Source organism: Rhinolophus hipposideros (assembly GCF_964194185.1).
Source record: "Rhinolophus hipposideros genome assembly, chromosome: 21".
NCBI lineage: Eukaryota > Metazoa > Chordata > Mammalia > Chiroptera > Rhinolophidae > Rhinolophus > Rhinolophus hipposideros.
Genome location: NC_138067.1, coordinates 34,310,207 through 34,324,763, shown reverse-complemented (window position 1 = coordinate 34,324,763; position 14,557 = coordinate 34,310,207). Strand labels below are relative to the sequence as shown.

Genomic DNA, 14,557 nt, shown 5'->3' with positions numbered 1-14,557 from the left:
CCCACGGCCCTGTTCAGTCCAGGCACAGCCCTGGTGCTCCCCAGGGCAAATGAAGTGAGAAGCACAGCCCACACTCCAGAGAGCCCTGCCCTGGCCCTTCTGCTTCTCTGGAAATGGGTTCCCAGAATGGGAAGGAGGCGGTAGAAGTGAGCCCCCGGGGCCTGTGTGGACACTGGAGCCCCACAGAGGGGCTCATTACTCTGCCCTCCTCCCCTGCTGAAGCCCCCACAGCCCCGCCCACCTTGCCCACCACGGGTGGGGGATGCAGATGGCGCAGGCTGGCTGGGCTTCTGTGTGGGTCTCCGTAAGAAAGAAGGACGCAGAGGCGGGGTAGAAATGACCATGTATTCCCTGGTTACAAAGCGGGGCTGTGGCAATCACCAGCGCATCTGGTGGGTCAGCAGACAAGCAGGGCCTCGTCGTCACTGGCCTCCAACATTGGGGAGCAGGGGAGCTGGGGGCTCCTGCAGACACCCAGTGGTTCTGATGGGTGGGGACCGAGGGTGTTGCTGGCAGTGGGGGCCGGGGGGTGAGGGTCCTGGGCCGAGCAGGGCTCCTGAGGCGTGTCCACAGGGGCTGGGCTGTCCACCTGGGCTGTCCTGCAGGCCTTTCTGTCCTTGTCCACAGGTCTGTATTCTGCGTCTCGCAGGCCCGAGGAAGGTCCCACCTCCGGTGTGTGGCCAGGGGCACTGGGGGAGCCATCCCCAGCTGTCCCAGGGCTGCCTGTGTCTGTAAGGGGTGCCTGGGGGTCCAGCGCAGCCGTTGCTGCAGGCTGGAGGCGCCCATCACCCAGCACTGTCTGTGAGGTGCGTGCGGCCGTCAGCAGCGGGATCTGTCCGCGCGGGGCCCGAGGCCGGTGAAAGAGCCGGTTCCAGAGGCGGCCGAGGCGGCGGCGGGAGGGCCCTCGGCGGGAGGCGTGCCGGCGCATCTGTCTCCGCATGGCTGTTCGAAGGTTCTGTAGCACTGAGGCCTGGAGGGTGGGGCAGCGGCTGAGGAGGCAGAGGTCAGCACGACCCCCAAGTGACCCGAGACCCCAAGAGACCAATTTGTCCCCTGCATCTGGCTGTGGCCCAACCGTGTCACCCTGCCCAGGCCCCACCCCCCACCTCCCTGGAACCCTGAACCAGGCTGGCCACACGCTGTCCCCCGTGCCCCTCAGGCTCCCTGCCTCAGGCATTCTCTGAGGCCCAGTTGGGAGCCCGGGACATTTGGGGTCCCAAGCCCTCTGGAGCTCACCTGGGATGCACTGTAGACAGGAAAGTCCTCCACAGGTGGAATGAGGCCCTGTGCGATGAGCTGCCCGTAGGAAGGGGGTGCCTCCCGGCGTACAAACTCAGCCTCTAGGCGTGTCATCTGGGTCTCGAAGGCCCTGAAAGCAATGAGCAAAAGGACAACATGGCAGGCTGGCTGGGACCCCACGCCTCCCACCTCCCTCGGGGCCCTGTGCAGGAACTCACAGCAGGCCCTGGGGCCCCGCCGCTCCTCAGGGCCCTCAGATGCATGGAAGTCCCGTGTGGGGGTCCCGAGCCCCCGTTTACAAACCCCCAGCTGTAGGAAGTGAGCCCATGGCCTCTGTCCAGAGAGATGAAGACGCCGGGGCTCCCGGCCTGCGGCCCCGGCACTGGGCAGCAATGAGGCCCGCCCCGCCCACCTGTACTCCTGTGTGCGCAGAGAGTAGAGCTTAAAGGCACAGCCCAGAGCGATGACAAGCAGCAGGCCGCAGACCAGGCTGCCGATGAGGGCAGCAGTGATGACCTTCCGGGGCACGGCCGCCAGGCAGCCGTGCTCGTCGCTGCCATCCTGGCAATCCTCCTGGCCGTCGCAGCGCCACGTCTCGAAGATGCACAGGTTGGTGCCACAGTGGAAGGTCCCGGGCTGGCAAGAGAAACAGTTCTTCTCGTCGGCACCATCAGGGCAGCTTTTCTGGTTGTTGCAGCGGTCAGCAGGTGCATAGCACAGGCCACTGCCACCCTCGCAGGGGTACTGGTCAGGCGGGCAGGCAGGGCAGCCCTGCTCATCTCGGCCACTGGCACAGTGCCACCAGCCATCGCAGCGCTGTGGCTCCGAGAAGCAGCCCTGCTCTCCCGTGTCGCTTATGTCACCCTCGCCACTGCTTCCACACGGCTGCTCCCACGGGAGGCAGTAGCCCTTCACCTGGTAGGTGGCATTGAAGCCATGGCCGGCACTGCGGGCTCGGGCATGGTAGGCCACAGTGAGGCGGCCCTGGGCAGCCTCAAGGCTCACAGGCCGGTGGTTGCTGCGGTAGGACAGAGTCTGCAGCAGGCGGTCCCCACGCTCGCCCAGGCCCTCGTACACCTGCACGTAGTCGTCATAACCCAGCCGCAGCTCCAGCTGCAGCAGCACACGTCGCGGGTCCTGTGTGTCTACCAGCCACGTGCAATGAAGGTCTGAGGGCCCTCGGGCGGCACCAAACAAGTCTGGGGAGGCGAAGGAGCCATAGAAGCTGCCCAACCGCCGGCCACATGCCAGGTCAGGGCAGCCGGCCTCATCCGAGCCATCGCCGCAGTCCTGCATGCCATCGCAGCGCCGCTCTGCGGGCAGGCAGCGTGTGGATCGTGCCCCACTGCAGGGGAAGGTGCCCCCAGGGCACAGGCTCCCTGGTGGCTCAGAGGCAGGTGCCGAGCAGTTGCCCTCGTCGGAGCCATCGCCACACTCATCCACGGTGTTGCACTGCCATGGGCCTGGCAGGCACTTGCCATTGTCACAGCGGAACTCGTCAGACTGGCAGGATGCCTGGCCCAGCTTCCCTGTGGGATGAAGAATTTGGGAAGACAGTCAGGGGAGAGCAGAGCCTCACTCCAGCGTGGGGCCTAGGCCCAGGACCAGGCACAGTGGTCCTCTTATCCCAGCAGGGCCCAGAACCAAGGCAGGAGTCCTGGAAAAGGGGCCCTGGCCTCTCGGCCACAGGAGGGACAGAGACCCCCTAGAATGCCAGGGTGGGCTCCGTCCCTGCCCTGAGCTGGGGAGAAGGGATGAGACCCCACCCATTCTAGCCAAGTCTGTGAAGTGGGGTCCGTGAGGGGGCTTTAAGGCACCCTGAGGTAGCACCCGGTCCCACCGCTGTGCTCTGACTGCTGGGGCTGCTGGGGGAGACTCTGAAGGGAGCAGGCGGGTGGAGGGCGCTGCTCTAGCCCTGGGAGCCCCATGTGGTGCCCCGAGCCCCGCTGCTGCCAGCGTCACCTCGGATGTATGACAGACGGAAGCCCTGGGCCTGGCCGGAGCTGGAGGCGTCAGAGTGGAAGAAGATCCACACATGGTCCCGGGCGGAGATGAAGGCAGGCGGGATGGCAGAGCCGCAGAGCCGGAAGGCCTCCTGGCGGGGAGGGGCTGCTGGGCCCAGCATGAGCCAGTCCAGGGAGCACTGGTGCGACTCTTCCACGTCAAAGTTGCGGAAGCTGCAGGGGGGGACAGGACTATAGTCATGGACAGGCAGGCAGGGCCCACGTGACTAACGACCAGCGGGGAACGGCAGGCCTGAGCTTATGACAAGGATGTCCAGCCCCCCACTCTTCTCCTCCACTCCCAGCCACCCAGGGGTCTGAGGGCGGTTCCATGAAGACTCAGGAACTGTGGGCAGCATCCTTCACATCAGCCCCCTGCCACTCTGGGAAGGCCTCGCCGGTCCACCTTCCTGTCAGCACCCCCACCCCAAAGCCAACGTGGAGGCACAGTCAGAAGCCTCGCTGGGCACAATTCCCTCCCCTGACACTCCCCTGAGGGGACAGGCCCAAGGGTCCAGATCCCACCCCACACTGGGTCTGCTGGGACAGACTCTGCACAAACTCAGAGGCCCGTGCACTGGGCAGCTGGGGGGCTGGGGGGCATTCCCATGGGGCTGGCCCTGGCTGGGGCTGGGTGACAAAGTGTCACCTGGGGAGAAACATTGGCCCTGGACCCCCGGCCCAAGCTGTGGGGTGAGTAGGCCATGGGGCCTGGAGTCTTTGAAGAGAGGGTCCCTGAGAGCCATGGCCCTGTGGCCATGAGAAAACAGGCACAGACACCAGGACAGAACCCGATCGCGCCCTCACATGCCCTGCTTTGGAGCTACGGTGTAACGGGGGAACAGTCTGAGCACTGGCATTTAGGAGGAGAGTGACTCCCCAGCCAAATATCTCCATGGCCACCCCAGGCCAAGGGTTCCAGCCTGTTCTACCCTCTGGTTGCCTCACCCCATTTCCCTCTGCACATCCCCGCAGCTCAAGCCCCTGGGCTCCTGCCTGCTTCCCTCTCCTACAGAGACTGACCCGAGGCCCCTGGAAAACCCTGCTCTGGGATCCATATCAGCCTGGCTTCAAGCCACCCCTGCAGGACAGAGTACACACCTCTGCCACCTCAGGGACAGCTGGGCCATGCCTGAGGTGACTGACAGCCCCCACAGCCCCCGAGAGAGGCTCAGCTCCATGAAGCCGGCCACAGAGATCTGCAAGCTGGGCATACCCACACGCTCACACATGCTCACGTGCACTCATAGCTCACAGCTCACACGTTCACATGTACACGCACACGTGTACTCACACACACACCTACTCATACATGTACCCTCCAAACTTGCTCAGACACGTGCTCACACACACATGTCTTTTATACCTGCTCAGATGTGGGCTCCTGCACATACACAAGCACACATTTGTGCTCATGCGTATACACACTGACACACCTGCTCATGCATATGTGCTCTCTACATATGTGAACACATATACACTTACACATCTGCTCACACATGCTCTCCACACATGCTCACACGTGCTCACATACATCCATACACACGTGTACTCACACAAGCCCTGCACACCAGCTCACATACGCACTCATGTACAGGCACCACCACCACACGTGCACTTTCTCACACACACACACACTCACACTCACACACACACACTCAGCACATGCAGACCCACATAGATCCCTCCGACAGCCCTGAGACCCCCATACCTGATGGTGATCATATCCCCACGGTCTCCCTGGATGTACCAGCTGCAGTTGGTGCCTGGGGGGTAGTTGAGGGGCCAGGCCGGGCTGTAGATGACGCCACGCCGTTCTGTGTGCTGCTCCAGTTTCCCACTGCAGGCAGCTGTCAGGAGAGGAGGCTGAGAAGCACTGGCCTCACCTTTGGGTAGGAAGCAGCGGGGGAGGGGGCACTTAAGCACCCCATGGCTTGAGCACAGGCCTTCCCAAGGTGGGGTCAAGGCCAGCCAAGGTTGGTCATGGCCAAGGGCAATGCCACAACTCAAGACTTCATGGAAGTGGTGTGTGTAGTGAGGCTAAGGAGGACTCATGGACTCAGGGCCTCCATAGCCCCCAACCCCACCCCGTGCACCACCAGAGTCTAGGTCCCATCCCCCATCCTTGGCAAGGCTGGGAGCAAGCCCACCAACAACTTCCTATGGCCCCTCAGAGGTGCAGCCTCTTGGCCTTGGGGCCTCAGTTCAGAGGAGAATTCTGCACCCTTATACTCGTTGCCCCTGCATAGGCAGTCCTGCTGTGGCTTGCCTTCCCTGGGGGCCTGACAAACACAGGCTTTGCTCACCCAACACAAATTCACTGAGTACCTATAATGTGCCAAGCACAGAGCTAAGCATGCTGAGTAAGACAGGCAAACACCCCGCTCTCTGGAACTCGTAGGCTAAGGGGAGAGGAGGTTGACTTTTTGCAGATCCCCTGAGTGGAGTGGAGAGAATAAAACAGGCCTGAAGGCCAATGTCCAGATGGGACTGGAAACGTAGGCTGGGTCTGATCACACCTTGTGCAGAATTCGGATTTTATCCCGAGCATAAGTGGGAAGCCACTGGTGGTAAATGTCATGACCAGGTGAGGAAACTGAAGCTCAGAGTGGATAAGTGGCAGTCAGGACCCACCCTGGTCCTCTGCTGGGCTCAGCTCTCACTGCCGACCCTGAACCAACACATTTATCAAGTGTTGACCATACGCTGTGTCAGGGACCAGAGCAGAGCACCATGCTGGCCGGTGCGAGCGAGGAGCCACCACGCCCAGCCCCACAGGATCACTGCATTATACAGGCCCTCTGCTTCCCAGCTGAAGGTACAAAGCCTGCCCTGTGTGCTCTGGCCTTCCCAGAACCAGGCAAGGCCCCTGCACTTGGCTGCCCATCCTTACACGCTTCACCTCTTCACTACACTGTGTCATCTGATCCTCCAACATCCTGTGGCAAAGGCAGGGCCCATTATACAGACAGAAAACCTGAGGCTCAGCGAGATAAATAATGACCCTTTTCCTGCGTCCAGTAACATCACCTCCTCACTTTCTCACTGCCTGGCACTGCCCACTGTTACCCTGGAAATGGGTCTCTCTGCTGGCTCCCAACGGACCCTTCAGGACCCCAAACAGCACAGATGCACAAAAAAGAGTAAAAGCCCTTCAGCTACCTCTCATGTCTTCAGGACAAGGACAAACGTCATCAAAGTGACACCAACCCCCCATACCTCTTCTGCCTCATTTCCCCCCATAATCTACTTTGGCCTCCATACCGTCTGTGGTCCCTCCTGGGGAGGGAGACTTTGTCCGGCCGGCCCCTGGCAGGATGCTCTCCCCACCCCTCTGAGCCCGTCCAGTCCTATGTCCAGTCCTATCGGCTTCAGATCTCAGCCCAGCAGCTCCTTCCCCAGGGGCCCCTCCCCGTGAGCCCCCACTGGGGCTCTGGTCCTCCACCCCCGCCTCTCTTTCCTCCCCAGCCCCTGCCACAGAAGCAATTTCCCTTTGGATTGTGCTGGTTCTGGCTCTACATTGTGTCCCTAGGATCCCACACGGGGCCTGACACACACAGGTGCTCAATAAGTACAGATCAGTGAGTGAACTGGTCAGTCCAAGTGCCTGCTGGGCATATAGAGGCACGAGCTGTGGGGTGAAACCCCTTCCACTGGGGCCTGCCGTGACTGTGGAGGTCAGGTGATCCAACAGTGACTAACAGGGAATCAAAAACCCCCACCACCAGTTCACAAGAGATTCAAAGGACTAGAAGAGAATCACCCCTTGACCCTAAAGCAAGGCTTGCCATCAGAGCCTCAGCAGTCCCAGGTCAGAGAGGTACCAGCCAGGTTTCTGCACATGGCACTCACCGGGGCCTGGGAGGCCAGCCACACGGAGCATCAGATTTCTCGTCCATAAAATGGGAATGATGCGTTCTGCTCGCAGGCCAGGAGGGGAAGAACTAAAGAAACAGTATGGTGACCAGGTGCCATTCCCTCTGACATGTGAGGCCACCACAGAGACCCTGGGTGCTGGCCTAGAGATGCCCTGGGAGGTGTGGGGTTACGCGACCAGAAGAGCTTTCTCCTCTAGAGCATGCTGGGTGCGAAGTTCACAGGCAGGAAGGACCCAGTGCAGCTGGGGTACATCTTCCCCCACGTGGAGTCTCTGAAGCACATATTAAACCAAAGCACTGGGCCTCTGAAGCAGGAGGCTCCGTCAGTCAGGCTGGGAATCACTCCCTGTTCCCCTATATCCTCAGCCCCCAGGACAGGGCATGGGGCAGAACAGGGCCCAGTCAATACCTGCCCCTGCCTGGAGGTCTTCCCCAGAGATGGAGCCCTCACACAGGCCAGGTTTCTGACCCACAGTGGCCAGGAAAGCCAGGCCCACACATCTTCCACAGGTGAAGACATCACCTACCTACTGCCTTTCTCTCTTCTGGCCCCACCTTGTCCAGGATCCTTCTTTACCCTCTGGGACTTATGTCTAGTACTCTTTTGGGGATCAGGAGGCCTGTCTTTCAGATCACCAGCCACATCAGGAGCAGAAGACTGGATAGCTGCCAGCCCTGCTCTGCCTCTCAACAAAGCCCCTGATAACACGTCCTCCAAACAGCCTCATTCCTGAGGGCCCCCCAGGTCTGCCCCAGAAATGCCCACATCTAGGGCAGCAATGGCCATGCAGAGTGAATGTGGAGCAGGAGGGAGGCCAGGGTCAGGGTACCACCAGCTCAGACAACCAGCCCCCCCACCAGGCCTCTGTCATAGCAGGCCTCGCCCCACCCACTACACTGCCCCAGGACCTAGGTACAGGCGGGAAAAGGGGGCTGGTGAATGCAGTCCCGGGGCCCACACTGCCAGACACACCATTTCATCCTAGGCCTCAGCGTATCCATCAGTAAAATGGAGTCAGTGGGTGCTGCTTCTCTGAGGGTGGTTGGGAATTCTGAGGAAAGTGGCTGTCTCTAGCATTCATGTGATGGGATGAGTGAGAGCTACGCCCCAAAGAAGGCGAGGGTCGTGAATTGATGTGTGATAAAGGGCTGGCAGTGAGAGAAGACTGTGTGTTTGTGGAGGTACTGATGCAGGGTAGAGGGCCTTGGCTGTTTTGGGGGACCGTCCGAGAGGTCTGTGTGAGCTTTAACTGGAGGTGACTTGCATTCACTTGGGCAGAAGATTCCCTCGGCCTTCGGGCCAACGTGGTCTGTTCAAGTGGGCAAGGGATGCCGGAGCACTTTTAGACCAGCAAGTGTCTTCCTTTCCCGGTCCGAAGAGTCATCATCTGAGAAGACATGAGCCTGCTGTGCAGATCTGGTTTCTAGAGGTGATCAATACCACAGACCACCTGCCTGGTGGCACCAGGTGACAGGGAGTGGGAAGGCACTCGGGGATGCTGCCAGGTGAGTGGATAACAGCCTGAAGACGCTGCCCAGGCTACCGCCAGGTCAGCGTGACCGTGTGTGTAAAGGAGCCCAGAGGCCAAGGTGCAGGAGGTCTTGGTCAGAGTCTGACAACTTGGGCAGGGTCCCCAGAGCAGCCCAGCCAGTCCCTCAGGAGTGTCTGAGCCCAGTGAGGACTGGGAAGGGGCAGGGGAACAGTCGTGATCCAGGCTCCTCAGAGGAGTTGCAGAGGAAACTCTGAAAATGCAGAGTCATGGAGCCTTGGGTCAGGAGGTGGAGGGGTGCCGCAGGCAGCCAGAAGCCATCTCTTAGCAATGCTGGAGGGGTCAGGGCTAGACTCCAGAAGAGCTAGAGCCCAGCTCACCACCTGTGGCCACCGGACTGTGCATGCAGCCCAGGACACGGCGGGGATGGGGGAGGGGTCCATGCACAGACCCAGTGATGTGAACCGTGGCCCCTGGAGTTGGGCGACGAGGACCCTGCTGGGGCCTGAGGTCTCAATAGCGAAGAACAACCAATTGTGTGGAAGTGGACAGCTGCTCCCTCTCCCTGGCTCTGTGAGTGTACCTCGTCCCTGGAGCATCACTCTTCTGAACCTGGGGCACATGCATGTGACAGACAGGCCTGTGTGGGGTGACATGCCCACCCACCATACCAGCCGGAGGGCTGGCCTGGGCCTCACATTGGTAAGACCTGCCAACCCCTTCCCCTCCCTCACAGCCAGTCTTCTCCTGGAAATTGCATGAGGAGACTGACAGCTATCTGTGGGGGCCAGGACGCCAGGCAGGGCTGGGGCTGGCTCACTGCTGAGCACTGCAGGGCCCTAGGCCAGCAGAGTCAGCAGAGGAGGCCGCGCTGCAGGAAGGGCAAGGAGACCGTGAGGGAGACTGAGAGGCTGCATCTGACAGGCCCGTGAGAGCAGCTTCTGTGGACTCTGGGCCTCCCCATCCCTCTGACCTTGGCTAGTAGAGATCCCTCTCCCTGAGTCGGCCTACAAGCTGGGCCCTGAGCAATACCAGAAATCCCACGTACCTCCTGCCCCTCCATGCAGCATAGCAGATAGCCACCCAGACTGGGGACAGAACATTCTCCCAGCCTCCTGAGGCCTTTTTTAAGTGTCTCCCAGTAGCACCAAGAGCCATGAAGGCCTGGACATATGCATTTGTCAACTCCTGGCAGCCCCCTCCGCAAAGAGCAAAGGCCTCTGATGGCCTGAGCCACCCCTCCCCCTCCTGACAGTCTTAGCTGCACTTGGTACTAGGCCCAAGCACAAAGATGGCCAGTGGGTGGACAGACCCACTCTGACAGGCAGGAGGCAGGGGCAGAGCTCCAACTCTGTTTTCTTAGATTCTGTATGTCTATTTGACATCCACTAGTCATAGGGCCAAACTATCAGCGAAAGTGTTTACCTCTCTCCTGCATGCCAGCTTGCCTAAAACCTGCCTTACCCCAGGCTGGCTGATCCAAGGCTGAGCCTCCACCCACCTTCTTACCTAACTCACACACCACGCCGATATTTCCCCTGCCCTAGGCTATCCCAGGGCCGGAATTATTCAACCTAGCCAATCCGAAACTGTTTCCTTTGCCCTGTCTTGCCTCTCCCACAAAAACTCCAATGGAGGCTCTGGCCCAGGTTTCCCCCACACTCCTCCTGCGTCTGCCTGATCAAACCTAGTAATTCCCCGCCATGGTCCTGCATGGTACGACGCGTCTCTTCTTCTCAAGACACCTATGTAACAAATTCTTCTGCCAATGGCATTGGCCTCTCCTTGTCATCCCTCAGTCACACCCTTATAAATTAAATCCCAGGTATAATTTTAAAACAGGTGGACATCTCATGGCCCTTGGGGAACCCCAGAGCCTACAGAAAGTACAATTTGTCCATTGTACCAGGCCCATGACAGTTTGCTAGTGATATTAAGCCACCATGTGTCAACACTGTGCCAAGCACCTTGTCTCATTTGCACATTCAACCCTAATAACAGGCTTTGAAATAGATCCTCTGATTGCACCCATTTTATGGAAGAGGAAACTGAGATTCAGAGAGGTTTAAGCTTGCCCCAGGCCAAAGAGCTCCTTTGGGATGCAGAAAAGACACATAAGGACTCACAGGAACCCAAAGGCCTGTCCTCAGAGGTCACTAAACCAGAAGGCAGGGAAGAGGGAAGGAAGGAGAGAAGTATCTTACTCACCTAAAGCAGGAACTGCACTGCTGAGCCGGCCACTGAGGACGATGTTCACTGTGGGAGACACAAAAAGGGTCCAGTGGGGGGAGGTGGCTCTTGGGACTCAGGCACCTGGCCTGGGCCAGCAGCAGGCCTGGCAGGAGCACAAGACAACATAGCCCAAACTCCAGGCTGGTTCTCTTCCTCTCATAGAGCAAAGCCCAGAGCACTGCCACAGAGAATCCTGCTCCCAGCCTAGGCCCGGGGACCTCAGAGGGTCTCAGAACCCACCTGCACACCCACAGCTGAAGAGAATAGTATGTCAGCCTGGCTGCAGCAGACCACTTCTGCCACTCCTCCCACCTAAGAATTCTAACTCACTTGGGAGGGGATATATTTCTGCCTCCTGTTGGGCTCGGGGACCTCGGGCCTGGACCACCCATCAGAGAGAGGCACTGGCTCAAATGGGGATGAGGAAGAGGCCCTGCCCATCAATGGGGCTCCTGCCACCTTGAAGGGATGCCTCCCTCTGAGGGGACTTGCCAGCCACCTCATCCCCTGGCAGCCAGGGAGGGAGGGATGCAGTTCTGATTACCCCATTTTACAGGGATACACGACTAGTAGGGCTCAGGGGTGTCCTCACTGTGCCACGCTGACCTCGAGAAGGAAAGCAAAGAACTCTCCTGCCACCCATCCACTCAAGTACCCACCTCCTGGGGTTTTTCCTTTGCTTTTACTTGTACTGCTTTCCTACAGGGGGATCGGGCAGAGGATATGGGCAAACCCAACTTCTGGTGGTTCAGGGTGCCCCCTCCTCCCAACATCAAGTGTGCCAAAGAAGGCGGAGGTCATCTCTGCAAGTGTTAGCCCCGACCTGGTGAGGAAGCAGGAGCAGCTGCCCCCTTTCAGGACACCCAGGCTTTGGGCCACATCTGGGCAGGGAGGGCCTTGGGACACCAAAGGGCCTGTCCCCCTGCCCTGTTCATCCGGAAAGCCCACCCAGCAGCTCAGAGTCCAGAGCATATGACCACCCACTGACTGGGGAGTGACCACTCTGGGGGTCACAGCCCTTATTGAGACCAGCTCACGCAGTGGAGGCAGGAGACTTCCTCCCAGACCCAGAGCTCCCTGATTCTTGGGGGGACAGGGCAGGGTGCAGCTTAAAACCTTCAGGTTTCTTTTATACTTTTTTACTTTGTCATTTCAGTGGCTTCAGCAAACCTATGGGATGACAGTGCCTTCCTAGGTGACATCACAGGATGTCCCCTAATGACCCCAGGCCTAGAGAATGGCCTCCCTCCTTTATCATGGTAAATAAAGGAGCCTTGTGCCTAGAAGATTTAACTCTTTCCTTCTGTCCCCCACACAGGGCCCTGGAAAGGTGGACAGAACAAGTCCTGGGCCAGGCTGTAGTCCCTCCTGCCCAGGGGCCAGGCCTGGACAGGTCCCCAGGTCCTCCCCAGACACACCACTCTTGGCTGAACAGGCCAGCCCCTGGGTCCGTGAAGACACAAAGGACAGACAGGAGCATTCTCCCATGTGCCTCCTGCCCGCACCCTGAGTCTTGGCTCCAGGCAGCACCGCCCCCACCCCAACTCCGGGCAGGAAACAGAGACTTCTTCAGGGGGCAGCTGGCCTGGCCTTTGTCCGCAGCTCCGAGGCTCCGGTCGCCCAGCGCCGCCAGGCTGAGCGGGCCCGGAGGAAAGCGCTGCCCGCCACCCAGCCGACCGCACACACCGGCCGTCCTACGCGCAGCTCACCCGCGCTCCCAGCCGCTATTCCGAGCCCGGCGGGAGCCGGAGCTCCGCGGCTGGAGTCGCCCGCCCCGGCCTAAGACCCCGGCAGGCCGGGAGACCTCCGGCTGCCGGCTCCGGAAGCCCCGGCCGCAGACGGGAGGGCGGGGCGGGCGGGTCCGGCCCGGGCGCGGCGCTGGGCTGCGTGGCGGGGGCCCGGGACTCCACGGGGCCTGCGCGGCCCACTCACCCAGGCAGACGACGGCCAGCTGCGCCCGGGCGCTCGGCGCCCCCTCCGGCCCCGCGGCTGCCCGCTGCTCCATGCCCGGGCCGGCCGCCCGCGGGCGCCGCCTCCTGCCCCCCGGCTCCGGCTCCGGCTCGGGCTCGGGCTCGGGCTCCCGCGGCGGCTGCGGGCCGAGTGCGGGCGGCGGCGAGGGTGGCGTCTTTGTGAGGCGGCGGTGCAGGCCCGCAGCGCGCGGGGCCACATCGGCCGCGGCGTCACGGGCCCCGTGGGGGCTCAGCGGCGGCCGCCAGGGAGGACCCCCGCCCGCCGCTGCCCCTGCGCCCCGGGCGCCCCGCCGCGGCCAGCCGGTGCCCCGGGGCCTCCAGCGCGCCCATGCCCCACGCCGCGCCCCCGTCCGGGCCCGGCGCCCCCGGGCCGCCCCGCGCTGCGCCCAGCCTGACCGGCGGGTGCCGCCGGTGTTGCGTCCGTGGGTCTGTCGGTCCTCCCACCCGGCCCGTCGCCCGCCCGGAGCCTGGAGGCCGAGCCGCGCCAGCCACGTGACGCGCCCGCCGAGCCGCAGTGGCGCTGGCAGGGCGGTAGGAGGCGGCTGGGGCGGACCGGGGGCGCGCGCCCCGCCTCGGGTGCTGGACAGCTCCGCGCCGGTGGCCCGGTCCAGTCGGTGCCCTGTGACCCTTGGGCCTGGAGCTCAAGACGGGCCTTGCGCCCTGGGCCCCAGTCAGCGCTCGCCAGGCCTCCTGCTGGCCTCGGAGCTGGTCCCTCCCCGGAGCCCCGCTGTGCCGGGCAGTGCAGGGGAGACAAGATTGGTAGAAGGTGGCAGAGAAAGGGGCTATTCAGGGCTGCTTAGGGAACCCGAGTGCAGGACAGCTTGTAGTGGCTAAGGCCTTTCTTCCGCGTGAGGTTCCCATCCCTACGACCTGACCCTTCGTGTGCCACAGCCCAAGGATCCATGTCACATTCCTGACATGAACACCTCGGTGCGAAGCAAGGCCTGTGAGGGGAGATTGGTGACCCCTCTAAGAGGCCTCTGGAATCGCACCCCTCCCAGGGACCTCTGAGCCCACCCAGTCTTCCTGACAGGCACTAGGAAATGGAGGGGAGGCTTGGAGCCTGCCATCTGGGAGAGCAGTCAACAAAAGGACTGGGCCCAGAAGAGACAGAAACCCAGAGAGATATGGAGAAGGATTGAGTAAGCCATTTAAGGTCAAGCAGGGTCAGTCCTTCTTTGAGACTGGTGAAATCAGAGGTTTCCAAAGCTTCCCTGCCATGAAGGCTTGGTATGGCCTGCCCCTCCCCCAGCTGAGGCTCAAGACACCTCTACAATCCCCCTCCCCCACCTTTGATAATCTTTTAAGAGAAAAGGTAAAGAGGAACTGGTGTTATATTAGTAAAAGTTGTAGACAGAGTTACTCACTTTCACTATGCGGGCCAACTGGATTTTAATTTTAAAATTTGGAAAAAACACCTTTCCGTTTTTCTTTCCTCTCTTCTAATTCCTTTGGTGATTTTTCCAAAGCAGACTTTTCTTGATTGATGTATTAACATATTTAAGAATCAAATGACAAGATAAATGACTCATTTAGGTAAAGAGAACTAGCCTGCCATAATTTGGTTTCAGAATTTCCTCAGACTGCTGACTGCCCATGTAATGGGCGTTTATGCATGGCAAAACGTTCCACTGAAGTAGGTGCATTGGCATGCGCGATATGCATCTTTGTTTCCACTTCAGTGTACATTACGCCAGTTATATAAGGAATCCACGGTTGACATTAATGCCATGGGAAGTCCTATT

The 14,557-nt window shown here is 60.4% G+C and overlaps 1 protein-coding gene across 6 annotated transcripts; it reads right to left on the bottom strand.

Annotated features, from left to right (window-relative positions):
- Positions 1-331: 331 nt before the first annotated feature.
- LRP3 (LDL receptor related protein 3) lies at positions 332-13,366 on the bottom strand. Of its 6 annotated transcripts, none has more exons than XM_081031384.1 (7): positions 12,775-12,988; positions 10,819-10,866; positions 4,954-5,128; positions 3,202-3,416; positions 1,652-2,768; positions 1,237-1,369; positions 332-989 (listed from the first exon to the last, which is right to left on the bottom strand). In XM_081031384.1, the coding sequence occupies exons 1-7, from the start codon at positions 12,845-12,847 to the stop codon at positions 786-788; spliced, it is 1,965 nt and encodes a 654-aa protein (XP_080887510.1). In that variant the 5' UTR covers positions 12,848-12,988; the 3' UTR covers positions 332-785. The 6 variants fall into 6 exon arrangements, with proteins under 6 accessions (XP_080887510.1, XP_080887507.1, XP_080887508.1 ...); XM_081031381.1 differs by having other exon boundaries at positions 332-970; XM_081031382.1 differs by having other exon boundaries at positions 332-970; positions 4,954-5,092.
- Between the last annotated feature and the right edge of the window lie 1,191 nt (positions 13,367-14,557).